General features: G+C 44.2%; 1 protein-coding gene across 1 annotated transcript in view; it reads right to left on the bottom strand.

The window, feature by feature from the left end:
* The window catches only part of OSBPL9 (oxysterol binding protein like 9), a 124,913-nt gene that overhangs the window by 90,930 nt on the left and 9,379 nt on the right, over positions 1 to 24,604 (bottom strand). Inside the window, exon 3 of the mRNA XM_067535455.1 lies at positions 11,227 to 11,305. Within this exon, the coding sequence (XP_067391556.1) occupies positions 11,227 to 11,305 (79 nt within the window). The remainder of the gene's footprint in view (positions 1 to 11,226; positions 11,306 to 24,604) is intronic.

The following is a 24,604-nucleotide window of genomic DNA, read 5'->3' as shown; positions in this document are numbered from 1 at the left end:
CCATTCTGTCCGAAGGAGTGGATTTCTGAGGGTTTTGGCAGGCTCGTACTGCTGCTGCATGGACCACCAAGGAATTGGGAGATGGGTGGGTAAAAAGGAACTCCGCTCCCTGAGCAGGGATGAAGTACCTTCTCTTTGCCAGCTTGGAAGTGGGGGCACAGGAGGCAGGGGTATACCACACTGATTGTGCCAGTTATAGGATGGCATCATTGATGGAAAGATCCACCTGAGATGGTCCCTGAGGTTGGAAGATGTCCAGGAGCTGGTATTGCATGTTCTGGATCTCCTCCAACAGAATCCCCAGATCCATCGCCCCCTGCTGTAATAATTCTTGATATTGGCGGTGGTCATCTGGTGGGGATAGTGAGGCAGGAATGAGGGCCTCGTCCGGAGATGAAGAGGCCACCGTGGAAACCAGCGGTTCTGGGTCCACCTCTTCCTCCTCCTCCTCCTCAAACTGACGGCGCTGGAGGACAAATGGGGAACAGTTGGTACAAGGCAACTGATGAGGCCTGGTGCCCTCAATAGGGATCCCATGGTGGCCAGTAGGGCCAGCGGTAAGGATCTCTGTGCATGGGTGGGCCTCATGGGCAGCAGTATTATGGTTCCAAAGCAGGGTCGTAGGCTGAGGGACATAGCAGTCTGCAGCACGAGTCTGGACTCCGACGGGGGGCAGGTGAGAAAAAGGGTTCCCACTATGAGAAGCCCTCGGACTCCAAGGACAATTCTAGCAACGGAGTTGCTGACCGCACTGGAGGGCTGAGATGCAGCAAGGGGAGACGCTGCTCCGGAGGCAGCAGTAGTGGTTCATCCACTGCAGATGGCAGGACAGTGGTGTGCGTAGGGCCATAGAGGATGAGGGAGTGTGGGTATGGGAGAAGTAGCTCCTCTGTTGATAGCAGTGGTTCCAGGTGGCCAGGAATGTGCAGGGATGCACAAGACAAACCCGAGGGTCCAGGCAGTGCCCGTGGGAGATGCACCGGTGAAGGAGTTGGTGCGGTCACTGGGGCAGCCGCTGATACTGGCGGATCCCACTTCCATTTCTTCTTACCCTCTACCCATAGTAATTTGGGAGCTGGTCTGGTGACTAGATCGACGCACGACTTCTCATCCGACCTGGTGTGGCTCAGGGAGGAAATGCTGCGTTTTTGAGCAGTCTTGGATGGGGATCTGCTCTTATGCCCATGTCCATTCTTTTTTCTGTCATGGTGGAGCTTAGCTGGCTGTCTCAGTACCATCAGATCCGGTGCCTGGGCAGTGCTCAGAGGACAGCTGGCCATCAGTGATGGGCGGTGCACTGTCGGTTCTGGATCCAAATGCACCTATGGGCGCATGGCCTCCTCAATCAAGAGCTTCCGAGAGGCGAAATTCTTGAGCCTCCCACGTTCGAGGCGGGAACCACTTACAGATAGCACAGCATGCGGCAGTGTGGGCCTCACCAAGGTAGTACAGGCAGCGCTGGTGCTTGTCCCTCACCTAAAATGAGTGCGGGCAAGAGGCACAGTACTTGAAGCCAGGAACTCAGGGCATAGTCCTCAGGGGGAGAAGGGGCTCCCCCAAACATGGCAAAAAACTACAGTAACTATCTACTGGTAATTACAGATATATCACACTAAGAACAACTATATACAAGAGAAACAGACAGGAAAAATCACTCCCTTAGTAGAGCTGAAAGCATTAAGGAACAGGAGTTCCGAATCCAGCCATGCGGCAGCAAGAGGGAACTGGAGAGGCGTGGAGCAGCACAGTCTATTATACCCTCAGCTGTGAGCATGAGGGAATGCACGACGTACAAGCAGGTCAATGGACATTGCTAAAAAGCCTTTCAGCTACAGAGTATGGCGTGCATGCACATCCATGTTTGGAATCCATATAGAGACCATCAGTTGAAGAACTCTGTGTTATTCTATACTAGATAATCCAGAGGAATACTTTCAAACGTACACAAAATGTATATACACTGAAGAGAACATCAACTTAGTAGGAGATACCTTTTGCGCTGAATCAAATCCGAAGCCAAAGGCCAAAATCTTGACCTTTACGAATTAGTCCAAGTTATAGTTATTACTGAATTAACAGGAAATACTCAAGTTATTCCTGCTATTCAGACTTTTTCATTATTCCAGTTTTAAGTGGAAAAAAAGGAAAGTCACTAAAAAGGATGGTCAAACTGCTGAAATTATTTTTTTACCTGTTAAAAGTTAAACGGTCCTAGCCACACTTACTTCCCTTCTCTCCACCTTGTTGCCACGTACCATCCCTATGGGTCAACAAAGCTCCCTAGAGTTCCTTTGATGTGTGTGTCATATATATTTACTGCATTGAGATAACCATGGGCTCTCCCTCCTAGTTAAATATGGGAACACATTAAACAAGAAAAATACTACTTTTCTAGCAAGGGTGGACTTACAAATTTTGCTAGCATAGCTCTGGTGGTCAAGGTAGTGGATAGGGAATCCCATACCTAACCATTATGGCTATCCCAGCAAAAGCCTTCGTGTAGACTTAGTTATACTGACAAATGGGTGTCCTTTTGATGGTAAAGCTTATTTTGTTTGGGGAACTCATATAAACTATATGGCGAAAGAATTCTGGTTGATCTGCAGAGATGAGAGAAGAGAGAGTACTTTAAAAAAAAAAAAAAAAAATCCCATCACCCAGTCAGCAATTTGATGGCCCCATATTCTTTGCTCTTCCCTACTGTCATGTGAATTTTGGAATTCTGCTACTTGAATTGCAGAGAGTGAGGAGCCAGTATGGCCATTTTGCTAACAACAAACTGCAGGAGCCATAGTAAAGGTTGCACATTCACACTATGGCTAGAAAAAAATTATTACACAAGTGATTATGCAGATACTCAAAAGTCATCAGAATACAAGGAATTTAATGGTCTAGAAGAAACTGTATAGTACAGTACAAGTCATAATTGTGCAGAATCCCTGAACTCTGCTTGAAAATTTCACTTTAGCATGATAGCAGTGATGAAAAGCATTGTGCTGAGGCGCACGTGCATGGGTGTTTCTGTGTATCAGATTACAACTAAACTGGATGTAGAGGTGGTTGTCCGCACTGCTCCCTTCTCGAGGCTCAGCTCTGGACAGGCTCATAGTGCAGGGGTGGGTGAGTGTGTGTACACACACGTGTGTTGGGGGTCCTGGCGTGGGCAGCACCAACTGGAAAAAGGTAGTGGATTGTCCAGCCTTGTTACAGGGCTGAAGAATTTACTGCTATTTGATTAGTGCTCCTCCCTACCCACTCTTCCTTGGTTGTGTTTAAAAAAAGGTTTTGCTACTAATGTAGTCCGGGAACACTCACTAGAGAAAGCTTGCTAGACCCCCAAAGGTGTTGTGGTTTAGACCCATCAACCCGAACAGCTAAAACAGTTTTAATCATCTACTGAAAAGGTTGGCCAGGAGGGACCCAAGTTTCACACCTGTTAACAGCCATAGGTCATTTTCTGAGTGTAGACAAAGCCTCAGAGTACAAATTCTCAGAATTTAGTGAAAAAAAGAATAGAAGGCTATATATTATGTATAGTAAATTGAGTCTCATTTACTAATCTAGTACACATTACTGCACAGTAAAAAGAGGAAAACCTGGTTCAGAGTAAGAACAGTTTCTAGCATCCCCAGTTGTCCACAATACTGACATTTATAACGATTTTTAAACAATCAGACTATGAAGGCAACTACCTCCTCCCTGACCTCTGATGAGACACAGATTTAAGCAAGAAGGAATCATTATGGTCATCTAAGTCTGACCTCCTAGATAACAAACCAAAGAATTTCACTAAGTAATTCCTGCAGCAAACTCACAACTTGGTTGTTTGAACTAGAGCATCTCTTTAAGAAAGACATCCCATCTTGGTTTAATTAAATCAAGCGAGGGAGAATCCATCACATCCCTAGGTAAGATAGTCCAATGATTAGTTACTTTCACTTACAAATGTGCACCTTATTTTTGTCTGAATTGTGTAGCTTCAGCTTTTTACCACTGGCTCATATATATTTTTCTGCTAGATTTAAGAACCATGTACTATTAAGAAATATATTCCCTGTGTAGATACTTACATAATGATCAAGTACCCTCTTAACTTTCTCTTTGTTTCAGTAAACAGACTGAGCTTCTTTATTCTCTCACTGTAAATCAGGTTTTCCATACCTCAAATCATTATTTTTTTTAGTTCTTTTCTGAACACTTTCCAACTTGTCAACTTCATTTTCAATTGTTGACACAGTACTGGACATAGTATTCCAATTATGGTCTCACTTAAAAAAGTAGCACCACCTCTTTACTTCTATTAGAAACTCCCGTGCTCATATGTCCAAAGATCACATTTGCTCTCTTGGTCAAATCATCACCTGAGGTGTTCATGGTTAATTTATCTATGCTCTCTGTCCTTTGAACTACATTCTTGGATCCAGGATGTATAAAATGGATGTTCAAGTGAACCCAGCTTACCACCATGATTCACACTGCTCTTTTGCATGGACTTATTCTTATTCCTTACCACTCCAATTTGTCTCTCTTCTGAAAATTTAACCAGCAAGAATTCTTTTTTTTCCAAAATCACTGATAAACACTAAGATACATTCCCCTTTAGAATGTTTTTAAAATAAGTACCAAAACATTTTCCTGTGAAAACTTGGGTCCTGAATGGAAAATCCTTCAGAAATATCTGGAAGGGACATTGAGATTATGTCTATACTTGCCACCAAATTCGGCGGCAGTTGACAGGAGATACGCAAGCTACTCTACGTAGCTTGCATATCATCTCCCGTTGACTTCTGAACTCCTACTTACCACAATGTCTTCAGTTTGCTGTGCCAACGGGAAATGCGCTCCCATTGACGCAGTGTTACTCCACTTGGCGGGGATGGATTAATAGTGTTGATTTCCAGGTCGATTGAGCAGGTCTCCACTTCCGCTCAATCAATCCGAATAAATCGATCTGATGGCAGCGAATTTGCCACCGTCAGTCTAGACCAGGGGTGGGGAACCTTTTTTATGTCAAGGGCCTGATGGTGGCCCTGGCGGCGGGGGAGAATTCGGCGGTGGCGCGGTTTCACGGCGGCGGCGGGGTTTCGTGGGGGGCAGTGCCTGCCGCCGAACTCCCCCCGCCGCCGAAAAGGGACAATCGGCAGCAGGGTTTCAGCGGCGGGCACTCCCCCCCAACGGAACCGCGCTGCCGCCGAATTTCCCCCCCGCCGCCAGGTCCAGACCAAATGATTTCGCGGGCCTTAAACGGCCTCCCGCGGGCGGGACCAAATCATTTCGCGGGCCGTATATGGCCCGCAGGCCGGACGTTCCTCACCCCTGGTCTAGACATAGCCCAAGACTATGTAACAATGCATAGTTTATTTTAATCCATCAGTAACTACCATAGCACATTTTTTATTAATGTGAATATCTAGCAAATGTCTTTTCCTCCCTCTATGGAAAAGAGTTTATATTTACTTTTAATCTATATTCAATTGGTATATGCAACATGCAATTTAATCACCAAGTCCATTCAATCCTAAAGTTTTTAATAAAAGCTGTTCAAGTGCAAAAAAGAGGCGGGGGATGTCAACAATATTTAGAGTTAAATGGTGAAAACTGAACCACATGTACCCTTTTCTGATACAGCCATATAGAATTTTAACAAATTATATCAAAATATTTTGCTACTGTTAGAAGTTTCATCCAAATAGTATTTAAAAGTTATAAAAGCCTGTAAACAAAAAGCTTTTCAGCCAGAAAAACCTGTATTATAGTGTAATCAGTATACCCCTATAGAACCTTGCAATTAAAACCATTGCAGAGAAACTGTCAAAATATCTAGGAGAAAGCTTCAAATAGATGGATGTCTCTGACATTAAGATAAGCCTTGTAAACATCTTGGTTGAATCTCTAGACTGAATACACAGAAAGAGAGGTTGTTTACCTTCTATAGTAACTGTAGTTTGAGATGTTTTGTCCCCATGGGTGCTCCATTTCAGGATGTGCATATACCAGTGCACTCTCAATCAGATTTTCCTCAGCAGTGTCCGCTGGTCCACACCCTATGCATCTTTGTGCTCTGATGCAAAATTATGTAGGCAAGGGTGGACCCACTGCTGCTACAGTTCCTTCTTAACCACAAAGTCCAGACAAAGACTCAAACAGAGGGAAGGGAGGGTGGATAATGGAGAACCCCTAGTGACAAAACATCTTGAACTCCAGTTACCATACAAGGTAAGAAACCTCTCCTCCTTTGAATTATCCTTATAGGTGCTCCACTTCAGGAGATTCCAGAGCACTACTTTGATTACAAAGGACAGCATCGAGGTGGTGGATTCAGTATGGCCATAGAACTTCACTCAAAGCTGTGTTGACTCTGGAAACAGGCACAAGAGCATAGCATTGGGAAAAGGCGTGCAGTGAAGACTAGGTGGTGGCCTTCCAGATGTCTGTGATGGGTATGATTTCAAAGGTAGCTTGAGCTCTGATAAAATAAGCAAATCACATTAGAAGAGGGATGCAACCCAAGGTTCTGTAACAGGTTATAAGATGCATCCTGAATCTCAGAGAAGAGATTGTACCTCCTGCCTTAAGAAGAGGTGAAGAGTCCCTGAAGAGGGTGGGCAGGAATTGGTATGGGATGGAGCTGAACTGGATGGAGCAACCTGTTGAAATCACCTCCAGGAGCCATCTGTCCAAAGTGATGAGCTTCCAGGAAGGGAAGAAATTGGAGAAACGATCCACATGTGGGGAAGAGGCTGTGTTCAGTGCAACATAGGATCCGTGATAGGAAACAGTTCATAACCCTCAACCAAGGTTGTTTTGACAAGACTGTCCACTGCAGTTCAGCGTAGCTAATTACCAAACTCTTACGGCAAAATATGATTTCAAAGATTATTCTAACTTTTCATATTTTATTGAACAACTGCCACAAGACCAGAAAGAACCATTCCAAGCCCTCATAATGGAAGTTCAGACAATAGCTAAGGCTTCTCTTAAGGCTCCATTCAATGCTGCATGCTCTATGGCTATGGCTGTAGTCATGTAACAAGCATTTGGCTACAGTTCTCTGGCATCCCCAGGAAGTACTAAACACTGTTGAAGACCTTTCCTTTGAGACCTCCAAATTATTCAGTGATAGTATGGATGGGTCCCCTTCACTTACTCAAAGACTCCTGTGCAACATTGCAATCCCTTGACATCTACACACCTGCAGTAACAAGAAAATACAGTAGATCACAGACAATAGTCTTGCCCAGGCCACAGATAGCCCACATGACCAGCTGAACCCCCCAGAAGGAAACCAAGATTCAAGGGGCCATCCTCCACTATTCTTTTTGCACAACAAAGCTGAAGTAGTGTCCCAAATTGATGTGTCAATAAAAGATGTTTTAGAACAACTTGATGCACTAAACAGTAATAAATCATCAGGAGCAGATGTTATTCAAATAGACCCAAAGGTACTCAAATATGAAATTGCATAACTAATAATGCTAGTATGTAACTTATCACTAAAATCAATCTCTGTACCAGATGACTGGAAAATAGCTAATATAATACCAATGTTTAGAAAACAGCTCTAGCAGCGATCCTAGCAATTACAAGCCAGAGAGTCTAACTTCAGTAGTGGGCAAATTGGTAGAAACTACAGTAAAAAACAGAATTATCAGACACAAACATTATTTGTTGGAGGAAGAGTCAACATGGCTTTTGTAAACAGAAGTCATGCCTCACCAATCTATTGACAATTCTTTGAGGGTGGCAGCAAGTGTGTGTATAAGGATGTTGAAGTCGATATAGCATACTTAGATTTTCAGAAAACCTTTGACAAGGTCACTCACTAAAGGCTCTTAAGGAAACTAAGAAGCCATGGGATGAGAGAGAAGATTTGCTCGTGGATTCGTAACTGGTTAAAAAAGCAGGAAACAAAGCGTGGGAATAAATAGTCAGTTTTCACAATGGAGAGAGGTGAACAGCAGGGTCCCCCCAAGTATCTGTACTTAGTTAGACCTGTGCTGTTCAACATATTCATTTATGATCTACCAAAGGGAGTGAACAGCAAAGTGGCAAAGTTTGCAGATGATACAAAATTAGTCAAGATTGTATTAAGTTCAAAGCAGAATGTGAAGAGTTACAGAGCAAGCTCACAAAACTGTGTAACTGGGCAGCAAAATAGCAGATGAAATTCAACGTTAATAAGCCCGAAGTAATGCACATTGGAAAAAATAATCCCAACTATACATACAAAATGATGGGCTCTAAATTAGCTATTACTACCCAAGAAACGTTTTGGAGTCACTGTGAATAGTTCTCTGAAAAGTTCTGCTCAATGCACAGTAGTGGTCAAAAAGGCTAACAGTATGTTAGGAATGATTAGGAAAAGGATAGAAAATAAGACAGAAAACATCAGAATGCCACTACCTTATATACTGTGTCCAATTCTGGTGGCCACGTCTCAAAAAAGGACATAGTGGAACTGGAAAAGGTTCAGAGAAGGGCAACAAAGATGATCAAGGGTTTGGAATGGCTTCCACACAAGGAGACACTAAAAGATTAGAATGAGGAGAGGACACTAGGATAACTTTCAGTAAGGCCCTGCTGTTGGAGGTTGGGATGGGGTCATCACAGAATTTATTGTTCCTCCCTCTAGTCCTGGGGCTGAAGAGGAAAATATTGTCAGACCATGATTTACAAAGCTTTCAAGTGCCCTTTCCATCAGGCACAAAGCAGCCACTTGCTTTTTGTGTACTCCAGGACCAGACCCGAAAGTGGCTAATCCAAGAGTGTTTTATGATTTATGTAACTAACCAGTTTCCAGCACTCAGATAGCCACTAAGGAGTGCTGTGGCGAGGATCTGTGGCTGTCAGAAAAAGCCAGGTTGGCAGTCTTTGCAGGAGCCAGTGCCCAGCTAACCACTGCCAAGCTTAAAAAATGTCTTAATACCTCCCACTGGTTTCAGTGGGAGTTGCTGGATGCTTAGCACTATTGAAAATCTGGTCCAACACACAAACGCACGCATACATGCAACATGTGGAGGTAATAGCTACATGACAAACTGATCACAGCTCTGCAATTTATCATGTATCTTTGACTGTCTCACCTACCTTGTACACTTTCACCTAGCTCTCTGGACATTTTTAACTTTCCAAAACACAGATAGAGCTTCAAACAATTACCATATTACAAATTAAAAGTCAGCCTGCCCAGGCGGCAAAAAAAAGTTTCATCCTCCTTCCCCCAAACATGGAATTCCATTAACACTCATCAGAAAAACCGCACCTAAAGCACAGGATGGGAAAGATTCAGCCCTTGACCAGTGACTGTTTTTCTACACCTAACAGACCTTTACACTGAGATACTTTTAATTCAGCATTTCAATCTTTACTGTAAATTGAAAATACAGAAACAATGTACACTGATATTTTTTCTAGCATTAGCACAATTTGCTGGCTATAGGGCAAGTATCAGTCTTCACAATTAATGTAAGCACTTTTAAAAAGCTGTTCTGATATAGAAATTGCTGTATTGGACATAGATCCTAAATTAGAAAACAAACAAGCAAGATAATAGTTTAAAATTTACATGTATTTTTCAATGTCCTAAAGTTCTAAAGCATGGATATCTACATAGGTGAATATGAATGAAAGAATTAGTACTTATGGAGAAAATGTTTAAATAGCCTACTAAAGATCGTTTATCATAAGCTAAACTAATATTTGTATCAAATGACAGTTTTCTCTCAAGTGGTTTCATTCCCCTCCATAGGGAAACGATACCGCAGATGAACTACAGCAACAGGAAACTGCACAAAAGATGTTTCCTTAGAAACTGCAAATGAGAGAATTCCAGGTTTCAGCCTTTACCTGCATCAAGCTCTCATACAGAAATATTCATAAATACTTCGCTTTATAGGATTGAAGAATGCCAGTATGTTGTATTCAGTTATCTGCATTAGCATTAGCTTACCCTTGTGTTTTACCAGCTATCCTTGAGAACAGAGGAGTTAAGAGTTGCTATCAGCATAGCTTTCTAACGGGAATGTTTATGAGGCTTAATGCAGTGAAGCTAAAGTACAGCCACATCATTTAGGAGGCACTGTAGCATAGGAAATAAATATGCCAATGACAACATGGTGCATGATTTATGTTTATCATTAGATATTATAGAAATGCATTCTCAAATACTGCCCGTATTCCATTTGAACAATTCAAAATGCATGCTGATTTTGAAATACTAATTTGGAAATCTATACAGTACAATGAAGGCTATAGCAATATTCTAGTTTATACAGAGGTAAATGCTAACGCACATGCACACACACATATTCCCGAAAGATTCGCTTACACTTTCCAACTCCATATGAGACAGTTACAAATAAAATTCTTCCATCACTCTACATTTCAGAGAAGCGGGGGGGTGGGTGGGGGGAGAAGAAGAAGAAGAGAGGGAGAGAGGAAGGGAGAACAAACAGATGTTAGTTGAAGATTTTAACCCAAGAGACAACTACATGATTTTAACTTTACCTCAGGAGAAAAAGAGGTACTGTAGAACAAAATATCATAACAAAATTTACCAGTACTGCAGTTAAAGATATTTAAGGGTTCTGTGGCAATCGTAATGAGAACCATTATACAGTACCTTACCCTTTCTACCGGTGAACCATAGCATGCAATGACGAAACATAGCAGTGGCAGATGGCATTGGAGTTAGTAAATATGATTAAAAGGCTAATAGCAGAGAAATGGTGATTGGCAAACAAGACAGAAATGCAGATGAAATGAATGCAAACTTGCAGATCTTGAAGCAAAGATCCATCTTTAAGTCAAATGCTGCCTTTAGTAGCCTCAAAACTGAGTTTTAAATCCAAACGGACACAAACTGCAACCTTCACACTGGTCTCGTGACTCTTCGTGCAGAAAGGCTTGATCATATAGCCAATGAAGATCAGCAATGTTTTGCCAACACAACCCATCAGCAGAAGCACATTATGACTGATTTATCCTTTAAATTTTTAATTACCAAATCCTGCCAAAAATACCGTCTTTTCTAGCACATATGTACCACTGCAGATATAAATCTCTGCCCAACCTGCAGCACCTCTGAATCCAGAACGTTCCCTGGGTGCTCATTCATGCAGTTCAGTTGCCGAACATTTAAAATCATCCATCAAAGACCAAAACAGAAAGAGGGATAGCAGCAGTCAGATATATTACAAGAAGAAAGAACCTCATCTTTCAGCTCACCCTGGAAATGGAAGGTTTTCTGATCAACAGTTATTGTGAAAGTGCTGTCGTCCTCATCGTCTATACCAATCACAGCTCCCTGTGAAACAAAGAGCAAAAATCCAGATAAGGCAAGCAGTGACATCAGCAGCACACACTATCATTACACTACTAGAATATAAAAAGCACTGACAAAATTGGAAGTAACCTGAATACTGCAAAGGGGGGGGGGGGGGGGGGCAGGGAAGATTCACTGTTTGTATTTAAGTATAAGAATTAAACCAGATACTAAGTGAAAAGATTGCACCTTGGCTGTAGAGAAAACCAATGGTTATTTCTACAAAGGTTTCATAATTTTCTAACTAAGTATATACATATTTTGCTTTTGTGATAGACTTAGCATTTACTACAGCACCATTACAAAGCAAATAGTATTCTATTTTGTATTGCACACCAAGTTTTAAAGTATATATGAAACAATAAGTCTTCAATACACAATCAAATGAAGAATCTCAGGAGATCTTGTCTTCAGTCTCTAAACAAAATTAACAGTGAGTTATTAGTATGTACTACTAGTGATTAAGATTTGCCTTTGTTTTCTAATATGCTGAGTTATTAGAAGCAATGAGACAGATATTTTAAATTAATCTTTACTCAAGTGTTCAATTCCACATTTGTTCACACAAAAACAACTGCATGTGCCTGAGGGAGGACGACAATAAGGAGCATGTATTCCAGTCCTCTGCGGGCCCCCCACTATATTCATCAGCCAGTTCAAAAGGTTTTTAACTCATCCATGGATTTACTCAAACCTCTATTCTCCTTCCTCAACTCATCTAGCAACCACCTTCCCTCTTTGTCCTTTCTTTACAATTGCACCCCATGCAAGAGCCTTCTCCTGTGCATGTGCAGTACATAGGTCTGAAACTATCTAGGTTTCTGTCTCACACATTCTCTCTCATTTCAAGTAGCAACTGAAGAAATTTTTTCTGCTCTATATTTACACATTTCATTTCTTTATTACTCATTACATCTAAGCTTAACAATGCTAAAACAGAGGTACAGTTTATATGAAAGCTGATAATTAAACTTAAGATTTTGTCATGACTATTTTTAGTAAAAATCATGGACAGGTCACTGGCAGTAAACAAAAATTCACAGAACTGTGATCTGTCCCTGACTTTTACTAAAAATAACCATGATAAAATGGGGCTGACGGATGAGAGCCCAGGTCCTACTGCAGGACAGAAGAGGGAGGAGTGGTCCAGCATCCCTGCCCTGCAGGCTCAGAGCTCCACCGCGTGGGTTACCTGCCTCCCCATGGCAGCTTGGAGCTGCAGGGGCCCCCCACCTGGGAGCTGCAGGGACTGGCTAAGCTCCAGGCTCACCCCCGCCACACTAAAAATTAGGCTGACCCAGATACATCCTTCAGGGGTATGAAAAATCCACACCCCTTGAGCGGTATAGCATATCGAACCCCCGGCGAAGACAGTACTAGGTTGACAGAAGAATTCTTCCACTGACTTGGCAACCACCTCCTTGAGAGAGGGATTACCTGCACTGACAGATAGACATAAGTAATGTCTATGCTCAAGCACTTCAGCAGCACAGCAAAACCTGCTGCTGCTGCAACATTTCAAGTGTAGACGAGCTCTCAGAGTATCATAGCTAAATACAAGGTGGAACAGATTATTTAGCATAAGTAGTTAACACATATTTTAAGAGACCATTCAAAGAGAAGGGGTCTGTAATCTTTGAAGTAATAGGATAAAAGGTGGGGGGGGGGCGCTAGTGGGTTGCAGATTGTTGTAATAAACCATATCCATTGTCTTAATAAAGACCATGATTTTTAATGTCTAGCAAAATTATGAATTTAAGCTCATTGGCTCATCTTTTGAAGGTGTTGTGAATGGTTTCCTCGGAGGACGATGACAGATGTCAGGTATGGAATGATCATTTTGTGGAAAATGTTCGCCCATAGGCAATATGCGGTTTTTATCTTGTTTTTCTGTCGGAGTTCATTCAAGAATGTAGTGATTGTCCAGCTTCACCCATATAGTCGCTGTTGGAGCATTTAGTACACTGAATGAGGTACACCACATGTTGTGATAGGCATGTGTAGGACCCATGGATCTTGAAAGGTGTGTTGTGGACAGTATTGATCATCATAGCAGTGGAGATATGGCAGCAGGTTTGGCATCTGTTATGAAAGTGTCTAGTGCTGCTTCGAGTTGATGAGTCCTGGTCTGTGACGAGCTTGCCTCTGGTAAGGAGCTTAGCAATGCTGGGGGAGATGTTTGAAGGCCAGAAGAGGGGGAGGTTTGAGAAAGATTTCTTTCAAGATGTCATCCCCATCCAACCACTCACTACACAAACAGGTCAGCTTCCTCCAGCACACAATTGGCTTCCTTCAGAAATTCCTTAACACTAACAACCTCCCTCAGAACAACCATGGATGTCACCTCCCAATACACCAACATCCCTCACAATGACAACACTGCTGGCTGCCTCAAATATTTACAAGACAATGCTCAGATGTCTACCCCAAACACATCACCAAACTCATCCATTTCTTTCTCACCTCTAACAATTTTACATTCAACAACAAACACTTTGTCCAAGCCATGGGAACAACCATAGATATTAAGATGGCTCCCCAACATTCCAGCCTCTTCACTGGCCATCTCAAGGAAGAATTTCTGGACAAGTGCACCACAAAACCAATGATATACCTGAGATACATCAGTGCTATTTTCATCCTCTGGACAGATTACCTACACCCCCTCAGATTTTCATCACAACTTCAACAGTCACCACGTATCCATCAAACTCTTTAGAACACTCCCACAACACCTAGACACCACGATCAGTATCAACAATACAAGAAACCCACCATATTTACCTTCATAGATCCAGTAACCACCCCAAACACAAAGAAATCGGTTATCTACAGCCAAGCACTCAGATATCACAGAATATGCTCTGAGGAGAAACGCCTCACCATGCTTAAAACCATCTTCACCAAACAAGGACACTCCATCAAGGCAGTAGCTTACATCATGGAACAGACCACCCAAATACCCCAAGAGAATCTGCTTCAATATAGGAAAAAAACCCATCTGTAGGGTTCCATTGTAGAAGCTGATTGTGGTGTCCATCATGGATACAAGCAGCTCCACACAGCTTTTGCAATGCATCTCTATCCTGATGCAGCTGATCCAGTCACCCAGATGTTCAGGAAATAAGTCTTCAGACATACGTGGACTTTCCAACTTGCTTTGTCCAAAGTGACAGCACTTTGATTTCTCCACAGAAGTACAACATGGGCAGCAACACCACACACTTTCATATACCAGCACAGAAACAGATACATTTTTAGGATTGAGAGAGATGTTCAGTCTAAATGGCTTTTCAGTCTTGAGCCTCTCACTTAAGGCAGTAAGTGTGCTAATTAGTATTAACTGCTATTCAAATATTACCTGGAACAGACCCCAAATCTCATTCTTTGTGAACTAGTGAATGCCCAGAAAGAGAGGCCCCCAGTCTCACGCTCCTTTGCCGCTTTTGCTGAATGCTGCCAAATTCCTTATATGAAAGTTCGTTAGAATGAAGAAGACATTGTTTTAGACTCCAATCCATTTTACAAGTTCAAGGAGCCTCAAGAAATCATTAAAACTAGATAGTATTCAGAACCGTGTTTAAATAAAACTAACTTTATGACTCTTAATAAATCAACGTAATAGCAGGACAGAAACTGGTTGGAATTTGAGAGTTTAGTTTTCATAGTGCTTGTATCATCCTAGGGGCCACAACCCAAAAGCTGAAAAGTGATCATATTAATAAAGCTCACTAGTGTCAAGTACAGCTTTTAGATGAGGAGTGCTGCTCCCCACCATTAAACCATTGGGCTAAACAAAATTAGTTTTGTTTTTAGATAAAACTAAATATGTTTAACTGAAAGATGCTTTTTAAATGGCTCTTTCTACCCTGAGTAAACAAAGTGGATGATCTGTTAATATCAAAATATAACCTGGGCTAAAGAGTCTGACAAAAAAGGAAATCAAGCTTGTTGCAGGGTAGATGAAAGATGGGGAAGATTAATGTGTTCATTTCGCCAATGGGGGGGGGGGGGGGGGCACAGAAAGGGGGGAGAGAGATGTTCAGCCTTCTGAGTGGGCAAACCTGGGGAATGGAAAACTAACTAAGTCAAAAGGACCAGGGACGAGAGGACAACAGCCCTGCCGGAGGGAAAGGGTGATCTCCTCTCTCCCCCTGCCTGAGGGGTTGCCTATTTTGCCCTGAAAGGGGTTTGCCAAACTACTCTGGGAGAAAGAAACTGGACTTAGAAACACTGAGGAGGCCCCCTACATTGTTGAGATTTTTTCTACTGGGAATAATGCCTATTGCTGCTGCAGAGAAGTTGGCTGCATGGGAAAAGCAGTGCCCTCATCACCTCACTGCACTCAAGTGCCTTCAGGCCTGTAACGACTCATTAAGGTACACAGATTCCTTTACATTATGGAGCCCCCCAAGTGTGTAATAAACTGGATTAACGAATCCAGTGAAATCACCCTGGGGGTAGTGTTACTTGAAGGTTGTATGTTATTACTGATGTCACCACTTCCCTTTGTGTGTGACCTCTTCATTTCCCCTTGTAAACAAAATGTACGTTGATTGTGGTTTCATCCATTACTGAGATGTTAGAAGAGTATATGTACATGGTATCAGGCTAGTCATAAGGTTCCTGACTACCTTAAACAGAGAGTTGCGGATACCACCAGTTAGTAGCTAACAACTCAGGCTGTTGAAGCACACCACAACCAAAAGCAGAGAGCAGGTTACAGCTTCTCTTGACCATTAGCTGCCCTTAGGGGTACAGCAACCCATATAACCCCTTTACAAAAATAGTTTTTTTTCCTGTAACCACCACCAAGATGGAGACAAGTTTAGAAAATAAATGATCCATCATGAGGGTTGTTTAGTCCAGTGTTTCTCAACCTTTTAAGTAGCAAGTACCCCCTAACTTCTGAAAATTTAAGTAAGTAACCCAACACTCAATTTTCCTCTGGATTTTATATATTTACAGACTAATGTGAGCCATATGTTGGAAGAAGGGCTGAGTATATAAGGCCGTGATATGACAGATGTCAGATCTAGTGTGGGTAGGGCTACCACCTGCTTTGAGTGGCATGCCAAATTTTTTGCCATAGATTTGAGAGGAGGAAGGGGTGAGAGAGAGACCAGGAAGGAGGGTAACTGGTGAAATCTGGGGCTGTCATAGTTGTCAATTTCTGAGCAGTGAAATTGACAAGTTTTCTGGGCACTGGGCTTTGAGCCAGGGAGGGGGGCTGCCACCTGGGCAAGTTGTAGGCGGCTGCCGCCTGGCTGCCAGCCTGGGAGGTGGGCGACTGCCACCCAATTCGAGCTGGGGCAGAGGAGGCTTCCATGTTGGCTGGGACCCAGGGATGTGGGCAAGCAGCTGCTGCTCGTCTTCAAGCCGGGGTGCTGGAGGCTGTCCCTCGGCTTGGAGTTGGGGTGAGAGTGGGCTGCCACTCAGCTGCGAGCCCAGTTCACAAGATGCAGGAGGCTGCCACCGGGCTCCCACCTGGGAGCTGAGACCAGGCAGGAAGCGGGGGGCTGCTGCTGCCTCCCCCAGAAGCTGGGGGTTGCCACTTGCTTCCCAGCTGGGAGCGCGCCTTCCCCAAAAGCTGGCGGCTGCTGCCCACCTCCCAGCTGAGAACTGGGACTGGGTGGGAAGTGAGCTGCTGCCGCCAGGCTTCCCCAGAAGGCGGCACCTGCCACCTGTCTCCCCTTCACTCTGTTTTTCCCCGGGTACCACTTGCCTATGTCTCGCGTACCCTTCAAGTTGAGAAACTATGGTTTAGTCTATGGCTGTATTTGAAAGATTAAAAAGAGATATTTAGCCATGACAGATCACTTGGTTGTCTTAACATTTCCAACCCTCTAACTCAGAAATAGAGGATACCACACAGGAAGAGATTCAACAGTAGTGGTTCTGCAGTTATTGTTTTGGATTGGGGAAGAGGACGACTGCAAGTTTGAAAAACCGTTAGCAGTATTTTAGTATATATTTCACAGCGCATTTAATATCTTCTGAACAGACGCCTTTGTTTTCCTTTAATGTTGTCAGAATGGTGCCAAATAACTTCACACTTCAGTCTCAACAGGGTTTATCTCCCTCACAAGACAACCCTAACAAGGCTATGTTGTAGTCAAATATTGCAAACCTCACAGGTAGGATTATGCAATAAGAAACCCCCTTGCATATTCCATGGCAAATTACACATGAATTAAAAATTTAGGTATTTTCTGACCTTGAAAACACTCATAACTGAAGAACTACTGAAGTGATTAAATCAGATTTCACTCACTTGATTCTCACCACCAGTAAGTAGAAAGGATTTCTGAACAGACTGTTTAAAAACACTCTTGTTTGTTTTTGTTCACACCTACTTAAATGCACTGATTAATGAACAATTTAAATAGAGGACGCCTTTGTTAGAGATTTAAATTTATACCCCATGTGCTCCAGACTTCTTAAGGACTAGTTTATACTTAAAACCTACAGCTGTGCTACTGTAAAAACACTTGTGTAGTCGCATTACGTCGTCAGGAGAGATATGTTGCATTATGTCAACATAATAAAACCACCTAAACAAGTGGTGGTAGCTATCTGGGCAAAAAAGCATCTCCTACCGACATAGTGCTGTCCCCACACAAGTGCTTATGCCGGCAAAACGTATGTAACCCATGTGTTTTTGTTTCACACCCCTGAACAACAAAAGTTTTGCTGGCGTAAGTGCTAGTACAGACAAGGCCTTATATATTGTAATCCATTGCCATCTACCATAACAGCTGCTTAAGTGATACTGAACCGGGAAAGACTGAGAAAAAGGAGATAAAAAACCCTACACTCAGAAAAATGAAAGGGCAATGTACATGGCATCTCCAAAAGCTCCAAAGAGTAACCTAGTAAAAAAAATCTAGCTAAATTAATGTTCTGACTATGCTTTTTTATAAAAAGTAAGCTGATAATCAACTGTCGCTCCTTCCCTGAAAGAGAACTTCACATGTGCCACAAGGGGGCAGGCTTTGTTGTGATTGGCTTCTGCATGGAGGACTTATCTACATTGGCGGCAGCTATTGGCCATAGGAAAAAGTGGACTATCCACAATGGGGTGTGTAGTTACATATGACAGTGAAAGGCTCTGGCAGGGGGAAAGCAGCGGGATACTACATTACTAAAAACAGTGTAGACGTTGGAGGAACTACTTAGACACAAAGAGCCACGTAGGCTTTATATATCCTGAAGTTCTGGCATATCTTTACTCACCTATGCAGTACCTCACCATCTACAATGCTATTTATGCCCACACTAGGGAGGTTGTGACAGGGTGAATAAACTCCACACTGGCAAGATAGGGATGCAGGAACAACTCTGGGCCCAAGAAGCCCCACCCCAGCAAACCTGCTGGGCATGCTCCAGTTGGAGGAGGAGTTTAAAAGGACATCTGTTCAGCACAGCAGGGTAGTGGATGATGTGAGGCATGCCTGCACTCACTGCTACGGAGGAATTACAGCAAACAGGTATCGCCAGGAGTGGACTGCTACATGAAGCCAGGACTTCCTAGCCTGCTGAGGCCCGTAAGCCACATTGCAAGGAACCACCACAAGCCAAAACACACCCCAAAGAGATGCAGAGCAATAGGAAGAGCCCCAGGGGAAAGTATTAGTTTTACCACACATAGGGATGCCTTCCTTACACTGCTCCAGAGAGCCCATTGATCAGAACTCTGTGGCATGGGGGGGCCCAGCTCCTCCTACATCCTTCACTGCTAGATACACCTGCCACCAGACTCTGACCACTAGGTGGGCCCCCACCCTGGCTCATAATTGGTGGAGAATGTGGGCATGAGGGCCCAGTCCTACTGAAAGACAGAAGGAAGGCCAACAGAGAAGCAAGGAAGAGGGGAGACATGGATGTGAAGAAACTGCAGCAGCAACAGAATCAAATTACTGCAAAGGCTGGCCACCCAGAAGCAGCAGCAATTCATCCAGGAGCTGACCACACAGCACGAAGAACAGCAACACCACCTGGTTCAGCAGATGGCAGCACAACAACCCCCAGAAGCCACTGCTAACCCAGGGCCAGGGTTCTCTGGGGGTTATCCTGATACAAGGGATACCAATCAGGCTGATGAAGATAGGCCCACAGGATAACCCCAAACCCTCTTGGTGACATATGAACATTGTGGCCACCATGGTAACATGGCCACTGGACCACACTCTTGGTCCCACACCTGACAAGGCTGGCCAAGGCAGCCTATAGGGTGCTAGATCGTGGAATGCCTGAGACTATCATAAGGTCAGGGCAGCCGTCTTACACTATCTCCTCGGAGACATACTGACAGTGCTTCCAGAGGGAAAAACACCAGCCGGGGACCTGCCCTCAGGTAGTGGCCTAGTGCCTCAAGGATTGTTGCTGGTGCTGGCTAATCTCCGATGGGTGCACTGGGGTGCAGGTAGTCGAGATTATTGTGCTCAAACAATTTATCCAAGTTCTCAGGGGCCAGGAGCGGGTGGGGGAGATATTGACCCATGCTATCAGAAACGGTGGAGAGAATTACCTGGATGCCAAAAACAGCCAAGCCCCCAAAGGTGTCATTGCCAAATGTGGAAGCTTGAGCACAGCAGAGAGAATGGGGCACAGGAGACCATCGGCTGGGAGAAGGCCTAAGTGCCTTTTGAAGCAAAGACTATGAAGCTGAAAAAGAACTCCACAGGACATAGAAGTCTATGGAACTGGGGACCATAAAAGCTAAGGCTCCTTCAACCATGATAACCCCTATGGATGGGGGGAGTGAAGGTGGGAGACAGCAGCCTCAACAGCAGGCAATTGCTTCAAGCATGGACAGCACAGTTACTTTCAACGCAACTGCCCCCTTTATGCACTGGAGCTACAGACAAGCCTGAACAGCCACTCCCAGACCCCGTGAACAGATACCAGACAAGATGATAGTCCCAATAAGGATCTACAGTCCAAAGTGATGGACTTAATAGATTCAAGGTCCTGGAGAAGCTGGTTTAGGCTCACACAACACCATCTACCACCATCTTCCCACAGTATATACACTGAGATGTGTGCCCATACTCTACAAAAGAGATGCAGCTGACAGTAAGGAACCACACCAAGAATGTGAGTGTGGAGGTGGAGGCCTCCATGTCACCAACCAAGTAGTCCTGGGCCATGACTGGAAGTACTTTGGTGAAGTCCTGCAGGTTCAGGAGAAAGACCCAGCCTGAGGTGATGACCATGCCTCTGAGACCGGAGAAATGAGATCTGTGGAGCTGGCTGATGCAGGACCATGAGAAGAGCTGGGGGAGGGGACTTCACAACCCATGGGAGGGCCCCTGAGGAACCAGTGAACTCAAAGTCCTGTGGGTATGGAGTGGCTGACTCAAAACAAGGATTTCATAGGGGAACAGAAGATCGATCCCACCTTGAGCAGAGCAGTTCTACTGGCCAGGCACCTACAAAGAGATTAGTGATAATTTGTTTGTCCTGCCTGAAGTGTCAGTTGACAGGACCCAAGAGCACTCCAAGGGCCACCCAAATACTGATGCCAGTAACAGACACTATTTGAGAGAATCAGCATTTGATTGGATGACTAGAGAAGAGCATGGAGATAACAGCACACACTGGTGATTGCAGAACGGCATTCCAACTTTGCACAACCAATGCCATGACTATAGCTATGGACTCATGAAGATCTTTGCGAGGGTGGAAATCCCCAAAGAAACAACAGACCAGGGGATGAACTTCATGTCACAGTTGATGAAAAACATGTGAGCTACTGGAAAAAAAATCCTCTAGGACATGTCTAATATCCACAAAAAGATGGGATAGTTGAATGTTTCAATGGGATCCTGAAAGGGATGATGAGAAAGTTTGTGGCTGAAGACCCTCGCTCCTGGGATCACTTGTTATTGCCCCTCCTATTTGCAGTGCACAAGGTTACACATGCTTCCATGGGGTTCTGACCCTTCGAGTTGTTATACGGGAGACAACCTCAGGGGATTCTATACCTAGTTGGAAAACCTGAGGTCTTACTCCTCCCAGAGTCACTGCAGTAATAATGCATGTTCTCCAGTTATAAAAGAAGCTGAAGACACTAGGGTCTTTTGCAAAAGAAACCTTCTTAAAAGGCAAAAGATTGTCACGAACAAGCCTATTCTAACCGGGCAACAGTGTCTTGCTGTGGCTGCCCAGCTTGGAGTCAAATGTGGTACAACATCAGGTAGCAGCAGTGGATTATGAGATCCGGCAACCCAGGAAGAAGAGACCCTAGTTTATCATATAAACGTCCTGAAGGCCTGGCAAGACCGCAAAAGCTTATTCATAATCCCATTTCCCCCTGATCCAGAGCTGGGCCCCCAGACACGCTTATCCGAGGACCCAGACAATTTATTTGGGGGAAAGGCTATGGTTATCCCAATAGACTGAGATGTTGCAGGTGGTCCTGTCTTTCTCTTCCATGTTCTCATCACGACCCAGATGAATCCAGCTGATTTGTTGACACATCACAACAGAACACAGAGGTCCGTCAGAGTCATCATCCCCTGCCCAGAAAAATGCAGGATGCTGTCCATTGGGAGCTGCAGGTAATGTTGGACCTCAAGGTGGCAAAGGAATCTCACAGCAGATGGTGGAGACCCAATGTCCTGTGTCCTGCTGACCAAGACAGATGGGACAACTCGGTTTCACAACAATTTCAGGAAGGTGAATGCAATATCCACATTTGAAGCATATTCCATGGCCCGAGTTAACAACCTGTTGGAGTGATGGGGAGGCCGTGAAATACGTCTCAACGTTAGATCTGACCAAAAGTTTATCTCTGACCAAGATATCTCAAGAGAAAACAACCTTTCAACCTTTACCATTTCAATACTATGCCACCTTCAGCCTTCACAGAGCCACAGCCACTTTCCAACTGTTGATGGACACAGTCCTGCAACCACACAGCCAGTATGAGGCAGCCTACATAGACAATATAGTTTACAGTCGTAACCGAAAGAAATTACCCAGACATATACTGTTGGTCCTACAGGTCCTCAAAAAAGCTGGCCTCACTGCAAACCCAGCCAACTGCTGGTTGGGATTTCATGAGGTGAAATCTGGAATACACATTCAGAAGGGGCAAACTTAGGCCTTTAATTGGGAAGGTCCAGGCCTTGATTGATTGCCCAATTCCATCAACAAAAACAAGTTAGATGATTTTTGGGTCTGGCTGGCTACTATAAGCAGTTCACACCCAGCTTCGTCACAATAGCCACAACCCTCACTGTCTTAGTGAAGAATTCTACCCCCAAAGAGGATCACCTGGTCTGAGGTCTGCAACAAAGCCTTCAGGATCGTGAAAGACCTCCTGAGCAGTGAAATGGTCCTCTTCCACGCAGACTTCACATGACAGTTCATATTCCAGAGAGACTTTTCAGATGTGAGGCGAAGGTCACTGCTATCCCAAAACTTTAAAGGGGAAGAGCATCCGATAGGCTACGTGGACCGGAAACTATTCCCACAAGAGGGCGTACTCAACCACAGAAAAAGAGGCCTTGGCAGTGAAGTGGGCCACAGAAACATTGCGGTATTATCTATTTGGAAATCCCTTCCTCCTGATAATTGATCTCACACCCCTCCACTGGCTAAATACCATGGAAGACACCAACCCCTAGATTATGAGGTAGTATTTGGCCTTACAACCTTATGTCTTTCAGGTAGCCCATAGGATGAGGAACGAACACCAGAATGCCTGTTGGACATGCTCAAGTTGGAGGAAGAGTTTAAAAGGGAAAGGTGGCAAAAAGAGAGCAGCAGAGTGGCAGACAGAGAGCAGCAGGGTGTATTCATGGCTACAGAGAGACTACAGCAGATGGGTATCCCCAGAAAGGAACTGCTGCACAAAGCCAAGATTCTCTAGCTTGCTAAGGCTTGTGGACTGGATTAAAAGAACAACTGCAAGCAACAATGCATGCTGAGGTGATGCAGAGTGGCAGAAAGAAACCCAGAGGAAAGTGTTAGTTGAACTGCAGATAGTGGACGCCTTCCTTACAGTGTCCCAGAGGGCCCGGAATCCCCTACCCCCTTTAACTGCTAGTGCAGCTGATGCCATAGACTGACCATTAGGCAGAGTGGCCCAGCTTGGTCCCCTCTTCTCCCCGCCCCCCCCCAAGGGCTTCCAGTGTATGTACTCTACATGCTACCATAAGCATAGACATAGCCTGACAGATTTACAAATGACCCCCAACACTGAGAAAGGACAGAAGATTGGTGTGATGGAACCCCTGGGATACAACCCAGACCTGTGGGACTGCTGCGCCCCCTTAACTCTCCAGCCTGGGCTCTCTCTCGCAATGCTTTGCCAGTAACAAGCAGCGAACCCCTCCAAGTGCTGTTTTTACTTAACCACCAGCATGAGTTCCATGAAGGCCCTCTAAGCCCCTCATGAACCATACACAGGTAAACGCCAGCAAATCTCCCACCCCTCCAGTCTTGCACCCCAGGTATATACCGTCTTGCACTGCTCAAGACCCTCTCTTGAGGGATTTGATTTTATTAGTTCACCGCTTTGTCAAAGGAAAGTGGATATGCCCCAGCCTTTGTAACCTGAGCAGATTTCCCAAGCTCTTTAGACAAACTCACTGGTAAAGATAAAACATTAAAATAAGTTGATTAATTACAGAAAGATAGACTAAGTGATTATAAGTGGTAGGCATAAAAGGTCAGAGATAGTTGCCAAGAAAATAAAAACTAAGCAGGCAGTCTAAATCCTAAACCTTATTAGACTAAGCAATATTTGGATCAAGCAGTTTTTCCTCACCTCACTAGATGCCGTGGGTAGGTTACAGTACTCAATACACAGGCTGACTTTCCTTCTCAGCCTAGGACCAGTCTCCTCAGTTCAAGTCTGTGTCTTCTCAGGGTTCTTGCCACTATCAGCATAGGTGGGGGAGGAGAAAGGTAAGGGTATAATGCTACTGTCCCCTATTTTATATTCTCAGTCCATGAACCCAGAAAACACTAGCCCAGATATGTCCTGGTGGGCTTTGCTGAGTCCCAAAGTTGAGCAAGAACCCTGGTGTGGCCTTGGACCACTGAGTCACAGAATTGAGCAATCCCCATTGTTGTGTGGTGCTTGTGCAACTGTCATTGAATTGTAAATCCCTTGTTTTCTATTCCCCTGCTGGTCAATAGCTGGTGATGATCACTCAACATCCGCCCTGGTGTTGGTTACCTCCTTTGTCATTGGAGAACTAGCAACAGATGACTCCAAAACTCACAACATATTTCAATAACAGTCATGCAACGAAATCTCATAGC

The sequence above is a fragment of the Emydura macquarii genome, unplaced genomic scaffold, assembly GCF_026122565.2.
Source record: "Emydura macquarii macquarii isolate MOO-44397 ecotype Brisbane River unplaced genomic scaffold, CSIRO-AGI_Emac_v2 contig_3506, whole genome shotgun sequence".
NCBI classification, from domain to species: domain Eukaryota; kingdom Metazoa; phylum Chordata; order Testudines; family Chelidae; genus Emydura; species Emydura macquarii.
Note: the sequence above shows the minus strand (reverse complement) of the source record. Positions and strands in the feature narration are given on the sequence as shown.